We start from the raw sequence: 16,757 nt of genomic DNA, 5'->3' as shown, positions 1-16,757 counted from the left end.
AAGAATTAGAAGAATTTTAATAAAATCAACAAGTTTACATTTGTACATCGTGTGGAGTTGGGACCCATTAGGAGGCAAAGGAAGCTGTGAGGACAGAGGTTCCTACGGGAGAGCAAGCAGAAAGCAAGGACTGCCCAGTTGTGTAACAGGTGCCGTGTGACAGCGGGACCCAGTGCCTGCTTCTCTGTGCTCCGGGAGCATCCAGCACGGCTCAGGAAGCCCCTCTCTGCTCTGTTCTCACACCCGGTGCCCATAGCGTAGGTGGCACCTGGCAGGCAACAGCAGATAAACGGTTCCCCCAACGAAACAGTCCCACCCGCAGATACAAAGGTGAACCCATCTCAGCCCATGCTGCTCCAAACAGGACGGCTGCGGAGCCTAAAGGGAGGGACAAGCCTGAATCCAGCGGTCACTGCACCACTCAGTGGACAGTCACGGGCTGTGATAGGACCATGGGTTCATCTTTAAAAAGGGGGTTGAGAAGTGGCCCTCGGGAGAGTGAGGACGGTGAGGGAACGGGACTTGTAACAGATGAGGTGATTCTCCGCCTTGTAGAACTGTTTACGGTAAAGGGTTGGGAGGGGGTTGGACTGCTCGACTTTGTCAATCAACACTCAGAGGAGAGGCTAGTGTTTCCAGGTTAGGAGTGAGCAGACACAGCCCCTTCCGAGATCTGACCCGGTTTGGGAAGGGAGAACAGTGCTTTCAGGTTAGACACTGCTCATGGGGTAACTCGTGCTTTGAGAACTGTAATGCCAATTCGTTGCGTATAATGACAAGCAGTGAGAAGTGTCCTCAGTCATCCTTGGGACACTGGAGCTGCAAGGAGACTTCATTTATTCTCAGAGACACTGGACACCCGCAGGGAAAGGGGTACAGTGACAGACGCTTTTACTTCCCGGCTTGCTCAGAACCCCAAAAGGAAAAGAAATACAGTGATCATTGTAAGTACAGGAGCATTCTGTAAAGAGTGGACAGTGAGGGGAGCTCAGGCAGGTGGAGGGACGGTGTGTTCTGGGCCATCCCGTCAGCCCAGGAGATGCTCTTTTTCAGGTATCATAGTGGAGGCTGTGCTGTCTACCCTGAGGTCCTCATAAAGCCAGCCTCCTGGGGTGACCGGGTGACTTGGAAGAGGGCAGTGAAATGGCAAGAGCAGAAACCCCAAGTCCAGCTGGTCACGGAGGAGACCCTTCCTCTGCGGGTTCCGGAAAGCTCAGGCAGGCATAGAAAGTGCTGGCAGATTATGTGGCCTGGCCAGACTGCCTCCTGGGGTCCTGCAGAAACGCCTGTGGGGAAAACAAGGCGAGCCTCCCCCCCCCCCCCCCCCCCCCCCCCCGCTACAGGGCGGAGGCCAATGCCAGCCCCTCCCGAAGGCTCACCGGCCACTCAGCACATTTCCCTTTGAGTTTCCCAAGTATTCAGTAGGAGGTACATTTTAACGAGGAAAGAGATCTCTGTAACGAAAACAGCTGCAGAAATTCCAAGTGAGAGAAAACGACAAAGATGATATGAATTCAAATAAAAATATTTAGTTGCGGATCTCCATCAAGGTGTTTCCAATCAAGTGGATGGAAACGAACCTGTATCTGGGCCATCACACAACCTGGGCCCCCTTAGTTGCAATCTTCAGGATGGGCAAAGCAGCTTCCCACTCCGACCTCTTTTTCTTTTTTTCTCTTCTATCGTGTGTGTGTGTGTAGGCAGGACACCCTGTGGGAGTTGATTCTCTCCTTCCATATGTAAGATCTGAGAACTGAATTCAGGTTGTCAGGCTTGGTGGCCAGTGCCTTTGCCCACTGAGTCACTTTACTATCCTGCCTGCTTCAAGCTTAGGTTCCTGAATCGATCTCCATGTGATAGACAGTCAGAGCTAGGCCTTTACACCGAGTGAGTGCTTCCATGACAGGGCAATGGCTTCCCGAGGCTGACAGCAGGACGGGAAGAACAGACACTGTGTCCGCGTTAGCAGCAGATGCGGAGCCCATGTCAAGAGCGCACCTCCCCAGAAGGCAAGGCGCCCACCTCAGGGCCTCTGCACCCTGGATGCTGGCCTGAGCCAGGTGGAGCTGAGCTCCTTCCCTGGCCCCACCTGTGTCGGGATTGCCCTGGCTCCACCGCCTGCTTTTCAAGGTTGGCTTGTGCTTTGAAGGACTGTCACCTCCTGGACGGGGAGCCTCTGGCCTGTCGCTAGTCTCGAGGTGTCAGGCCTTTTCCTTTTACATTCACACGAGGAACAATCAGTGCTGCGGTGCCCTCATTTCCCAGGGCTGGCAGTTCCCTGGCACCCAGATGCCTTCCCTTTGTTCTGGCTGGCACAAAGCAGGTTTGGAAAAGAACCCAGAATCCCCTTTGCAGCCTGGAGCCATGCTTTTTCAAGTCCGAGTGCCAGGGCTGGGTGAGCTGGGGGTCGTGTGTCTGCTGGCAGCACAGTGGGTGTGCACGAGCCCTCCATTTGGGTATCTGACAAACACAGGCTCGCCAAAAGGGTTCTGGCAGAGTTCGCAGAGCTTCTTGTCTGAGAGCCAGACTGCGCTTCCCTTCAGCTTCACCTGCAAACAGAAAGCAATCGTGAGGAAGCTGTTGAGTCGGAACGGGCGGACGGACGCACAGTCTGCAGCGGACGACGACTGCCCACAGGATTGCGGCCATCAACCTCTGGACATGGGACCTAAGCAGTGGAAATGAGCTATTCTTAATGAGCAAGCAGAGAGAGCAGCAGAGCTGCCTTCCTTTTATTCTTCGAGACTTGTTTATTCCTTTTCCCAGGTGTGTGTGTGTGTGCCTGCATGGGTTTCCATGCATCACATGCCTGCAGAAGCCAGAAAAGGTCATCAGAGTCCCGGGACTGGAGCTGTGAGCAGTTATGTGGGTGCTGGGAACTGAGCCCAGGTCCCCCTGCAAGAGCAGTAAACACTCTTAATATCTGAGCCGCCCATCTCTCCAGCCCCAGCAGTTAGTTTTCTTAAAGTAACCACTGTGTATCTGGAAATTTCTACACAAACTCTTCCCTTCGGCATTCTCAAAAGCACTGACTGACTGCCACAAAGTCACTACTATCAGAGCTGAGGGGACCAAGGAGGACACTCACTTGCAAATAAAAAGCAAAACCCTAATCAGGGATGTGGTCACAGCCCCGCAGTTGATTAGTAGCACATTCCCACATCACAGTTTCATTTTCTGGAAGTCAGTAAGAAACAGTACCTGTCAATATTGACTCTAGTCCGCTAATTTAGACTTGAGTTGCACATGCTAAGGTTTTTCTATACAGTCTCTGTCAGTCTGGGCAAGCTGGACCACCAACAGGGGCAAGCAGCAACTCAGGGGATTCTCCTGCACAAACGAGTGCCCTCAACATGCAGTCCTGCAGCCTACCAGGATAGGCACTAGGGGAACACTAATATAAGTCCCTGCCCTCAAAATCTAAATGGAAAAGAGGAAGTTGTCAGTGCACACACAAGGGGTGTGGGTAGGCAAAAGACTTAAGCTTAATTAACGCTTTGAGGTAGAGAAAAACAGGTCCGCCAAATGCTGCCTGGGTGTTCATGAAGAAAAGGTAAAATACTGGAGGTTGTAGGGTCAGTACGTGCCAAGGATAGGAGATAAGACAGCATGCTACATGGCCAGGCAACTACGGCCAGGACATGTGCTGGGAAGCCAGAAGGAGTTAGACAGAGGTGAGACTAAATACCCCAGGCCACAGGGTCTTAAGGAAGACCCATGTGTGGGACAAGAAATGACTCTGCTCTTCTAGCCAGCCACATGGGGTTTCCAGAAAAGGACTTCATCTTGGAGAAGAGAATGTGGGTCTCTGAACTGGTCTAGGAGGTACTTCCGGGCTCTTCCATGTAACTGTCACAAGGCTCAGTTTTCTCCTCCATTGCAATAGAAAGGACAGCAGAAGACACCACGCGTAATGCTATAAAGTGCTCTGAAGGCGTAAAGAATGTGTCTGGGGAGCGTCATTGGTCGTACACGACTCACCTTCCCTACACATTCTCCCTGGTTTGGTTTTGTTTGTTTTCAGTCAGGGTCTTGCACTGAAGCCCAAACGGGTCTGAAACTTTCTTTGTACCACAGGTTAACCTTGAGGTCCTGACGGTTTTCCTGCCCCAGCCTCCAGTGAGTGCTGGACTTACAGTGAGGGAGCACATGCAGCTTCCACACACTCTCACGACTACTGGTGTCCAAATGGAAGATACCTCACTGATGCTGCCTGCCAGCGCAGCCTCTGCCTCTGCCCATATAGATCTCCGTATCTTGGTGGGAGCAATCAATACGTGTAGAGGGAATAAGAACTAACGAAGACCACGTTCTCATAGGTTAAAGACTCACCTCTCATGCAACAAGGGCTCGCAGAGAAGCAAGCTGGCACAAGGGCTGGGCACTCACCTTATCATACATGTAAATCAGGTTTTCTGATCTGGCCAGGCCAAGAGCCACCTGTGTGGTCCTCCTGGCGTGGATGCTGTCCCTCATAGCTCCTGTGAGGAATGGGCAGAGAAGTTGCACCGACCAGGTGTCAGGCAGCAGCTGCAGGACCTGGGTGGCATCAAACTCCCTGGCGTGATGGTTCAGCAAGTCCACAGCAGCCACAGTCAGCGCATGGGCAGAGGGGCCCGCATGGAGGTACATGGCGAGCAGTGTGTGGAAAAGGCGCTGACGGCAGGCTGCGTCCTGACCCTCGGAGCCCCAGAGGCAGTAGTCCTCAGCTGCAGAGAAGTCCCCCATCTCGTGCACCAGGATATGCAGGGCCTTCTCGTGCTCGCCCAGCTTCCCGTGGAGGATGGCGCTTTCCATGGGCAGGCCAGCACCCTGGATCTTCTCTGTCAGACAAAATTGGCACTCAGTAACAGACTGGGCTGGCTGGCTGAGCTCACCTGCTTGTTCTACCTAGACATTGCTAAATACTGCCACCTAGATGGCTGATGGTTTCTCTAAGATTCTGAGTCACCAGGGGAAAATCCAAGGAGCCACCTCCATCAGCCTGGAGGATTTAAATGCAGCTGACTATAAGGTTATGGTATTTAGGGGGGAAATACTTTCAAATCACAGTTGGCTAAATCTGCAGATGCAGAACCCATGGATAAAATCCAAATATCCACTTTACTAAAAAAAAAAAAAAAAAAAAAAATCCATGTTCAACCCCTTTATTTCAACTGAAAGGAACATGGGTTCACGGTATTTTAAAAAAAATCCTAATTGTATTATCTGTATCCAACGAGTTTGCAGAACAGAAAGAAAAACGTTTTCTTTGCTCCCCCTGCAGTTAAGCTTCTAAAAAATGACACAGCCCAGGGGCAGTGCCAGTCTTGATCAAGGCTCTCTCAGTGGGCTGATGGGCTGAGTTTCATTACCGAGATCACTTTGCTCCCCTGTAAGCTGTGAAATAGGGGACGACAGAAGAGCTTTCCCTGCTGCAATGGGATATTCCCAGGACAACTGAGGGCCAAGGTTAATAGCAAATGATAGGCGCTGGTATCTGTAGCTTAGTCACTATGGGCTGCTCCTCAGGCCTGATGCCTGAGGTAGATATTACCAGCCTGGGGGTAAAGGACTGGCTGTATAGCCTGTGTCAAATGCAGCAGCAGCAGCAGCCAGACACCACAGCACACATGCATCACCACTCTCCTCAGAGTGAGAGTCAGGAAATAATTACTAAGAGCTGCCATACTTACGGCACAGACAAAGGTACTAAGTTAGGTGTGAGTTACACAGAGTCTATGCTCAGACTATGACATTTCCCTTCAGAGCTTGAGTACTGCAGATCTTGAGATTCCTTGGGGTCCAATACCCCAGGGATACTGAGTGGTGAAGGTACTGAAGTCATCAGAAGGACCTGAATCATGTGCTTTAAAAGCTCAGTCCAAAACTCATCAGGACAGCTGAGGAAAAGGAGCTCAAGCAAGCACCCTATGGGACCCAAATGTTGTGCTCTGGGACAATGGCTCCCTGCCCCAGCCCCAGAGTCTCTCACTGGGACACAATCTTATCCTCACCTTTCAACAAATGGACGCGGTAGGAGTCAGACTTCTGGAGCAGCCTCCGGAGTTTGGTCTGCGCCTCAGTGGCATCTACGTCCTTGCCGCCAGTGGCCACCCTCTGCCGCAGCACTTCCTCCAGGTAGAGGATGGCCAGGTGGGTGTGGTACTCTTCTTTCTGCAGAAGTCAGGGATGAGCCAGACACAGTGTTTACATGAGGGAGGCCATGGCAGGTTCTCAAACACAGTGGTCAGGACACGGTCAGAGCACTGGAAGACTCCCAGAAGCTCTAACACAGAGGGAGGGTTTGCAGTCACGTTGCTATAGTTGGAAGCTGAATTGCCCCCCAAAGTCCACTGTTAAAGGCCTGGCCTCCATGGGATGCTACTGGGCGCTGGGGGTGAAATGTGGAAAGATGGGAGCCAAGGGGATGGAGTAGGACCACAGCAGGGACAGTGGGACCTCAACAAATGCCCTGCCTTGCCCTCTTCTGCCAAGATTCTTCATCCAAAAGAATGGGACAACCCATTACAGACTGAAATCTCTAGAGCCGTGGGGCCAAAGAACCATCCACTCTTCAGAAGTTAATTGCCTGGGGTTAATCATAATGCTGGAAAGACGATTGACACTTGGCGGGGGAGCACATTTTCATTCTGGGAGGCAAAGGCTTTAGTACCCTATAGATGACGTAGCTTCCCCCATTTCCTGGAGGACACCAACAAAGAAAAGAGAAGTGAGGTGGCAATGAGACAGAGAAGAACACATCCAGCTCTAAGCCTCCAGGTCTCGTTCACGAAGGCTCACATCCCTCAGATATCAACAAACACAGACTGAGTGACCAGGGTTGTGGCCTGCTGGAAAAGTGACACTCAGGTTCCCTTTCCTAAGTTGTGAGAGACACCACAGCCAGAGACCTTAAGTCCAGGCTCTGAGCACTCACCTGCAGTCTCCTGTCGATAACAAGATGCTCCAGATATTTAACCAGGGCTTTAGGGTATTTCTTAAGGCAACTGATAATGTCATCTGGATTAAAACCAGTCTGCTGCTTCTCGTCCAAAGGTCTCTTGGTGAAAACTTGAACTCCAATCTGCAGAAAGAACAGCAATTCAGTTTTCTTCATCTTTCTTTTAGTCACTTAGCATTCGGGGGTTGGCCAAAATCATGCAGAATATGCTAATGTATTAAGCAGGTGTGGCTTTTCATACGCCACACTTAGCTCAAAACTATGGGAGAAAACAGTCTAGCAAGAAGTCCCTAGAAAGAGCAAACAAAGGACACAATGCAGACAGGAAAGAGGCTGGCATTTTGAAATAATCCCCACATGGCTGGGATTTCTTCTAGAATGGGTGGAAACTAGGGAATACAGCAGTCACTGGCAATAGGCTTTGACAGCCATGCAACAGACAATAGTTTATGAAGATTATCCTACATAGAGACTGTCCCTTGCAAACTTTAAGGAACAAAATCCAGTACAGTGCTCTTGTTTCTCTGAACACATTGTCTGGCTAGCAGATTATTTAATGCACTTGGCTAGTCCACCATCTGAGCCTGTGGTCCCTAAACAACTGTCAGGCTGCCTTCCTATGTCTGCCATGAGGAGCTCCCTGGGCCAATTCTGCCATCTAAGGAAATACTGAGGAAGCCATTACACATTGTTGGGTTCCCTTCTGCACTTACACGTGCAAGTACTATTGTATGCCTACAGGTTTGCATGCACACCCCCACACCCTGTGAACCACAAACACGAAAAACACAACAGAGCTACAAGTCTTCTGGATTTGTGTCTCAGCACTATTTGCCTACATGACCTTGAAAAGTCTGCTATTTGTTTGTTTGGTTTTTCTTTTTGTCTTCAGTCTTCTTTTTTTTTTTTTTGAGGTTTTTGTTTGTTTGTTTATATTGTCGTTTGTTTGTTTGTTTGTTTCCAAGACAGGCTTTCTCTGTGTAGCCCCAGCTGTCTGTCCTGGAACTCACTCTGTAGACCAGGCTGGCCTTGCACTCACAGAGATCTACAAGCCTCTGCCTCCTGAGTGCTGGGATTAAAGGTGTGCACCACCACCACCCAGAAAAAAAGGTCTGTTAACCCTATATGTGAGCCATCCCTCAAGAGATGACAGAGGTCAAGTGGTGGGCTACCATGTGGCACAGAATCTCGGTGAGTTTGGCTGATTGCCTGGTGAGTGAAAAAGACCTAAGCCTTTAAGTGACACTGTAGCAATGCCATTGGAACATGGTGTGTTCTGTAGGCATGCGTAGAGGGAAAGGAGGAATAGAATAAAAACTATACAAGGCGGGGCTGGTGAGCTGGCCCAGCAGGGAATTTACTTGCTGCCAAGCTTGAATATCTGAGTTCAATACTTGGGACATGCATGGTGGAAGGTGAGAACCTCAGCTGTCCTCTGACCATCATACACACAGTATGTACATATATGTCTATAAATACACATAAATTAAATAAATGTAATTTTTAAATGTTTCAGTATGCAAAGAATAAGGGCTCTGACCTGGCTCAGGAAGTAGGATGGACAGCAGAGGAGTCTGCTTAGTTCTGCCTTGAACCTGTCTATCTGACCTTGTCTCTACAAGGAGGGGAGGGGGGCAAGGGAATGGGTCTGTTAAGCTTGCTGCCTTTGTGGGGGTAAGCTGTGGAGTCTCATTGAGGTCTGTGTCCTTCTGTTCTGAGCATTGCTGCCTAGCTATCGAGCAGTGGTTTTCAACATGTGGGCCATGACCCCTTTGGGGTCACATATCAGATATTTACAGTATGATTCATAACAGCAATGAAATTATAGTCATAAAGTAGCAGCAAAATGTTATGGTTGGGGTCCCCACAACATGAAGAGCTGTAGCAAAGGGTCGCACCATTAGGAAGGGTGAGAACCCCTGCTCTACAGCCAAGAGCCAACAGTTGTTTTTTTCTCTATCGTCCTGTTCCAGCCTCCAAGATGAGCCAGGTCTTCGAGCCACTTCACACCTCCATGTCACAGCCTCTAAGAAGGGCGATGGAAACAGAAGAGGAAGATGTTCTTCCTGATGGGGCCCAGATTGGGGACTACTTGGAAAAGACCTGGCTGTGCAGGTCTTACACCCATCCCAGACAACAAAACGCAGACTTCTGTTCCGCAGCAGGGGAAGAGGAAACTGTAGAGTGTTTTTGGAACACCGGGAGCATGCGCAGGCTAGGCTCTTTGTATTTCTACCAGGGGCCTCTGCAGAAAGAGGGTTCTGCAGACCGCAGCAGCAGCAGCAGACTGTGGCAGTTGCTCATGCTCAAAGGGAGGGATTTAAAATGGCACACAGAAAATGGGGCTGCGGTGGGGATATGAATGTAGCTTCCCCACCCTGGCACCTAACTCTGCCCGCAGTTTAGGGCTTTGGCGTCATTCATCAGAAGAGAAAGCATTTCTGAGACACAAACCTCCTCACTTTTCTGCAGCAGCCAGTCAGCATGGGTCCACACCAGCTCTCGGTCTAAGCAGTAGGTAAGAAAATCAACGATGTATTCATACAGGTCTGAGCGTGTGGAATCCTGGATGTCCCCGTTCACGATCTTCACCCACAACTGAAAAGTAACAGAAACCAAAAAAAAATTTTAAATCTAGAATGTTAAATACCTTGTAGCACTATCTCAGAAAGTCCTTCTTTCCTTACTCTCTTAAGACTTTGGAAAACATAGCTGAAGCATCACTCACACGGGAGTCTAGAATCTGAACACGGGCCAGCATGTTGATAGTGCAGCCTGCATTTCAGGGCTGCAGACTGGGTGGCTGGCTGTGGCGGCTCTCTCTACCCATGTATTACTTCAAAATCGGAAAAACTCCGAAATCTAAAACAATTCTGGTCTTGACCATTTTGCCCCACCTATACTACAGAAAGCTGCAAATTCTTAGATCAGTTTTAATTTTTTTTTGAGAAATAAATCTAAAAACCCAAATGTGCTAAAATATAATTATTTTCCAATGTGAGATGATGCTAAAAGTGGAAAATTCCACACCATCAAAGTTGGTTTTGAGCACAGACTTATAAAAAGTATTGTATAAATTACTTTCGTGCTATTTGTGTAAGACACAGTGAAATTTAGCTTAGGATCAGGTCTTACATCCAAGACATTTCATTTTATACATGCAAATACTACAAAATCGAAAATAATCTGCAATTCAGAATAGTGGTGATCCCCCCAATTAAAACGGATTAGGATGCTTAATGTGTACTAGCTTTTTCAGTCCTGAGTTCACCACTTAAATAACTGAATCAAAGGTCCATTGAAAAATACTGACTTTTTTATGGCGCTTTTGCCACTTATGAATATTTACTCCATATTATTCAAGTATGCAAATCTCTCTCTATAGTGTGCTAACATCATCATAACACACGTGCAGTAATCTAAAGATGCTGCTACCATGTCTTAAAAATAAACGTTTTGTTTGTAATATCCAAATCTGTTCTTGGCCTTGAGGCATGTGATGATGGAGACTCATTGTCTTGTTCTCTTCTCTCTGCAATTATGTTATTGTGGTTTTAGCAAAGTAGCTGCAGACTAAACTCACGAATGCACGGCCAAAGCCAGGGAGCTGATGTTACACAAAAGTCTCCCGAGGAAACTAGCACCCAATGCAATCTGAGGCATCACAGGGCAGACGGGAGCACATCTCCCCAGGGTGTGAGAAGATCTCTGCAAAGATCAATGGGAAGCTGCAAGGTGAGAGCCAAGAGACAAGGCTAACAGATCAATGGCATTCAGCTGAGGCCCAACAGCCCTGCTGGCCTTCACATCGCAGCCCCGCCACAGAGCAGGAACTTCATCACTGTGGCTCTACACTGTGCTGTACGGGAAGCACCTGCCCAGTTCACTGGCAATGCAACGCCTGCTGTTATTACTACTGCAAACTACAAATGCAACTGTTACCTGCTGCCCTAATTTTCTAAGGTGATGTCATATGCCTGCTGGCTCAGCAAAAATATCACATTTTTAAAGCTCATTTCATGAAAGTCATGAAAAGCAATGGGTATTAGCAGTTAAAAGTCAGGGACAGAATGGGCAGGGGGAAGTTGGATATGGGTTACTAAAATACGGTTAGAGAAAAAAATCCTTAGTTATCTGTGCTCACTGGAGTGAATAAATCTCTAAAACAGACGAGCTCCAAGTTTCCCGGTGCAGAGACGGTAGCAGGGACACCAATGACCATGACTAGATCACCTTCCACTGTAAGCAGGAGTCAAGTGGGACACTGAATCCAAGAAATGTGTACAATACCATGTGACAATTTTCTAAATACACATTGATGTGTATGTACATGTCTGTGTGCAGATGCCACATGTGTGCAGCGCCCACAGAGGCCAGAAGAGGGGTCGATCCCTAGGATCTGGAGCTGTGACGTTGGGAGCCGCCCAATGCGGGTGCGGAAACAGACTCTGGAAGAGCAGCAGTTGCTCTTAGTCACCGAGCCATCTCTCCAGGGCCCCTTGTCACTGTTAAAAAGGAAATCAGCCTTTTTTTTCATTTCTTCAATTTTCCCAAACTCAAGCTTCAGAATATTCTTTACAGAGATTTAAAGACATCACTTCTTGGCCTGTTTGTCAGGAACAAGAATGGAGACTTGATGTCAACCCTTACTAAGGAGCTCACTTTTTTTTTTTTTTTTGGTTTTTCGAGACAGGGTTTCTCTGTGGCTTTGGAGCCTGTCCTGGAACTAGCTCTGTAGACCAGGCTGGTCTCGAACTCACAGAGATCCGCCTGCCTCTGCCTCCCGAGTGCTGGGATTAAAGGCATGCGGCACCATCGCCCAGCCCAGAAGCTCGCTTTTGAAAATGGTGTTATGTTTGCTCTCTGTGGAAAAGGTCAGATCAGACAAAAGTGGTTTCTACTGACTTAAAAAGTAATGCAAAATTAAAGGTTATTGGCCTTTTAACAACACTAAAATGCATTTTAAAAAATATATGGGGTGTGTGTGTGTGTGTAAATGTGAAAGTTCTGTGTGCCTCAGTACGCATGTGGAGGTCTGAGGATAACTTTCGAATGTTGGTTCTCCCGACACCATAGGTTCTAGGGCTGAGACTCAGGGTGTCAAGCCTTGAACGGCAGGTGCTCTTACCTGTCGAGTCACCTTGCTAGCCCACGAAGGCCTTTCTGGACTTACCTGAACTGCAGAGGCGTCCTGTTTATTGTAATGATAGAGCAGTCCTAGTGCAAAGTACCTGGGAAAGAGAAGGACGGGAAGGATAAGCGAGGGCAGGGCTCACGTCCTAGGACATGCACAGCTCATGCTCCGCCCACGGTCTTCTTCCCACTCAGCAGGTGACCCCTTAGAGCCACATCCCAAGACACTCAAGTGTCCGCTGGAACCTCTCTTTAAAATCTCTGGGAACGCAACATGACTTTTTATAGATACAACACCCCGAGTCACTACCACCAGGTGTCAGTGTGCACTCTGGATTTGAAACCCAACAGGCTGAGGAGCACTAATCTGAAACCTGAAATCTGAAACATGCCAAAACATGAAACTTTCAGGGCAAACTAGAGATCCAAAAGCTTAGGGTATTTGTGTGTACATGTGTGGTGCGCACGTGTGCTTGCATGTGTAACCCCAAATGTAGTTTGCATATGTTTGGGGGGCACATTCCTCTACAGAGGCCAACCCTTGCCTCGGTCATTTCCTCCATCACCCTCCACTCTATTTAGTGAAGTTGGCTCTCTCACTGAACCCATTGGTTTGTGTGGTCTAGGAGCCAGCAGGTCCCAGGTGGGCTGCCACATGCGCCGAGCTTTTGTGTGGCTGCTGGAGTCTAGGTTCCAGTCCTCATGCTTATAGAGCAAACGCTTTATCCACTGAGCCCTCTCTTTAGCCTGTTCAGGTCTTGACACAAAATAAGATCTTAGAGTTTCAGATTAGAAAACTGCTTAAGAATACAAAAAAAAATCTGAAAAACTCTGAATTTGGAAATTCTTCTGTCCAGGTATTCTGGTTAAGAGATGTGCAACCTACACCACCAGCCCATAACGTGTTCGCTGCAAGCTGTGGAAAGAGCTAACACTGCCAAGGATGCCCTCACCACCTCAGGCACCAAATGGGATCTGGTACGGTGGCCCCACGTCGTCAGGAGTCCTTTTTCATTTTAAATTCTAAACAAAAGTCATAGGAGATCTAGAGAGATGGCTAGGCTCTTAAGCAGAGGACCCAAGTTCAGTTCCCCGCAGCTATGCTGGGTAGCACACAGCATCTGTTAACTCTAGTTCCAAGGCGTTAACACCCTCTTTTGGCTTCTGTTGACACCTGCATGCACATGCACAAATCTACACAATAGATATTAAAAAGTGAAAATAATCTTTTTAAAAATCACATATAAAAACCCTAAGGAGCTACCAGTCCTAAGCAAGCTGGTCACTGGGCATTCACTGCCCATGGATTTAGGGCTGCCTACTAACCGTTAGGCATGATGAAAGCAGTTCAAACCATGATCAGTAAGATCCAGAAAGCTAAAGTTAAAGCTTTAGACCCTATCTAACCAACTAGATTCATGATTGCACTATTATTACCAAGCATGCAGCGTCTTCAAGGTGAGTCTGAGTCTGACAACAGGATGTTTTCAACTGCTGCATTTACCAACAAAGCTCACAGTAATTCACATTGGACTCGCCAACATGAACAAGCATAGGAGTGAATTCCTTCAAGGTCCCTTAGATCAAAAGAACGTTATCATCTGAGGACCATTTGATGACTGTTGTCACAATGACTTCTTAGTGGTTACTGCCTGGACCCTTGAGAACCCAAACACAAAGTTGGCTGAGTCAGTTTCAGAGTATCCCCTTGAGGGGGGCCACATGGAGTGCAAGAGGACTGGACAGGAAGCCTTAGCACATGGGGCTAAGAGCACTCACTTTTTGTGCTTCTCCAGCCAGGCAGCACTGTCCGTCAGCAGGCAGAAGTTCTCAGTGACCAAGAGGTCCAGCAGGCTGTCATGGTCGGCCTCTGCATATAGCTTGAGTAGGGCCGTGTCGATGTCTTCCTTGTAGCCATTTGCGACCTCTGTGCTGCGAACTTCATTCAGGTAGCTCATGAGGAAGCGCTTGCACTTGGCCATCTTCTCCTGGTCACCCTGGGTCAGTTGGTTCAGGTCTGCATACTCATGAAGAGGAGGGTGAGACCGGGTGAAGGAAGAGGAGGTGGGCAACAGGAAGGGGTAGAGAGAGATCAGCTCCCGGACATCCAGCTGGCTGCTTCTGCAATTACAGTGTCAAACTAAATGAAGCAAAAAGAGAGAGAGAGTACACATAGGCACACAAACAACACTGGAGGGCAGTGCCTGGAGGCACATGTTAATGGGGGCGAGTGTGACTGAGTGGCCGTGCTAATCTGTAGTGCCAATGAAACCGCGTCAAACATGGTTCCAAAAAGAGCAGAGGAGACAAGAGTGAGGAGCATAAACGGATGACCGGGGAGTGCAACATCAAGGTACCTGAGCTGGAAGGAAAACCCAATGAGCCCTGGGATTCCCTGAGTAAGAAAGAACCATCAAAAAACAATGTAACATAAATCTGAGCCAGGACAGGGTCCTTCAGAAACCAGCATCTTCCTGATACTAAACTCCAGACAGGTTGCTCAGTGGTTCTTAAATAAGGGATTTTATCCTAACGTGGTTTGTGCTACTGCTAATATCTAGCAGTTGGAATCCAGGGATGAGCGCCCTACAAAGTACCAGACAGCCCTGCCCCAACACACCTCCATCTGGCTGGACCAAAACTCCCCCGCCCCCCCCCCCCCCCCCCCCCCCCCCCCGCNCGACATCACATAGATGATGGAGGTACCCAGCAGAGGGGACACTGAGTAACAGTGCTGCCACCAAACACTTCAAATTACCTGAAGAGCTCTTTGGCTTCCAGGAACTGGAGCTGTGCAAACTGTATAAAGCCTGCCTGCTGCAGAACCCTCCTGTACATCACCTGTAAGGAAACATGGGTTAATTCTCTCCCGAGGACGCCTTACAACCATCACCACAGGGGTAGGCTGCACTTGTCAATCACAACCCAATTTACCTTCTTCTATAGAGACACGTTATTAGTTACAGAAAAAATAAAATGTACTGAATATATGTACTTATCCCTCAGTAGTGAAAAGGCACCGTTCCAGGGCCCCAAAGATACCAACATATGCTCAAGTCCCTTAGATAAAACAGCATTGTATCCCACAGACCTATGCATATCGTCCTACATGCTTTATGTCATGTCTAGCTTACCTGTAACACCTAGCAAGCTATAAATCCAATACAAACAGTTCTTACACTATGCAGTTTAGGGAATAATATCCAAGAAAACAGTCTGTAAGCCTTCATTAAAAATGCAAATCTTTCTTCTTGTGGTGCTTGAGGATGGAGCCCAGAGCCTCATGCATGCAGGGCAGTGCTCTACTGAGCAGAGGAACATACATACATGCATGCATACACATGCACACACACACAAACACACACACACACACCACACACTGAGACATAGTCACAGATTCGATTCCATGAACCTCTAACTACTGCTTCACCCTCTTCTCAATCCACTAGGCTTTTGTGACTGCTTTAGCCTCTGGTTGCTCAGGTGGAAATCAACAACCCCAGGCTTCTGAAAGTGACTTTGCAGAAGCATTTCTCATAGCATCCCTCTGACACAAGGCTGGTCAAACTTAAGTACTACACAGCCACATGAATCCTCTTAGCTGAAGCTGAGGAAGTGCTGTGTGCCTTATCTCTTGGAGATGCTCTGCTCACATTAATAACAGACTGCCTAAAGTTCTTGTAGTAAAACTGCCAGCTCATCTGGGCATGGAGCACTGCAACCCAACTTAACTCATCTGCAGAACTCTTCCATTCTTGTAACATCCAACAATAACAACACACACACTTGGTCTAGAGAGATGGCTCAGTGGTTAAGAGCACTAGCTGTTCTTCCAGAGGACCCAGGTGCAATTCCCAGAATACAAGACAGCTCACAACTGTCTGTGTGCATTCACCTTCATTATGTGATGCCTTGGGTGGGAGGTATGAGTTAGACACAGGCTCCACAGGGGCAGCCTGAGCATAGAAGATGTGTCCAGAGAAGAGGATGGGGTGCACTGCAGATACACACACACACACACACACACACACACACACACACGGACGGACGGAAAGAGAGAGAGAGAGAGAGAGNAGAGAGAGAGAGAGAGAGAGAGAGAGAGAGAGAGAGAGAGAGAGAGAGAGAGAGAGCGCGATGTTTGCATAGCTCAGGGAAAATAACATCCACACAACAAGGGAGTTGAATTCACAGCAATACAGGGAAAAGGCAGGGATCAGATGCAAAGGCACAGAACCCCCATGTGAGCAGGCTGGAGAGTGAGAGAACGCGTGTGATGTCATCAGGTATTGGCTATGCACCTTTGCTCTTAGTCAAAAAGGGCAGAGGAAAAAAAGTGAACTTCAGACACAGAGCACTGAAAACTTCCGTAAGAGCATGCTACATAATTTGAGCACAGTGCAAATGGTGTTTGAACAAGGACAGGACACCCCTTCAACAGCAGCTGTGACATAATGCTATGGCTGCACACTGCGCCTACAGCTCCTCTTCACTCTGCCACACCCCTGCCTGCCTGGGCTGTGTGGACACATGAGGTAGTGTGAGTGCCAGCAGTCAGAGCTTTGTGCCTTGGCCTTTGCTGCCCCCTGCTGAATAGCTCAGTGCCACTTCAGCAAGTTAGCAGCGGGGAGGAGACCCTCTGGGTGTTAACCACCTATACGACACACGCTCTTCTCATCCACTG

The 16,757-nt window shown here is 48.5% G+C and overlaps 1 protein-coding gene across 1 annotated transcript in view; it reads right to left on the bottom strand.

The window, feature by feature from the left end:
- Tgfbrap1 (transforming growth factor beta receptor associated protein 1) overlaps positions 1–16,757 on the bottom strand; it is a 43,253-nt gene continuing 26,496 nt past the window's right edge. Inside the window, exons 5-12 of the mRNA XM_050134768.1 lie at positions 14,835–14,917; positions 13,856–14,197; positions 12,117–12,174; positions 9,398–9,541; positions 6,920–7,066; positions 5,997–6,156; positions 4,390–4,823; positions 1–2,549 (exon numbers count right to left, since the gene is read on the bottom strand). Of these exons, the coding sequence (XP_049990725.1) occupies positions 2,373–2,549; positions 4,390–4,823; positions 5,997–6,156; positions 6,920–7,066; positions 9,398–9,541; positions 12,117–12,174; positions 13,856–14,197; positions 14,835–14,917 (1,545 nt within the window). The 3' untranslated portion in view covers positions 1–2,372. The remainder of the gene's footprint in view (positions 2,550–4,389; positions 4,824–5,996; positions 6,157–6,919; positions 7,067–9,397; positions 9,542–12,116; positions 12,175–13,855; positions 14,198–14,834; positions 14,918–16,757) is intronic.

Source organism: Alexandromys fortis, unplaced genomic scaffold (genome assembly GCF_014885135.2).
Source record: "Alexandromys fortis isolate MF-2015 unplaced genomic scaffold, M_Fortis_MF-2015_v1.1 scaffold_20, whole genome shotgun sequence".
NCBI classification, from domain to species: Eukaryota; Metazoa; Chordata; class Mammalia; order Rodentia; family Cricetidae; genus Alexandromys; species Alexandromys fortis.
This window is presented reverse-complemented; position numbering and strand designations above follow the sequence as displayed.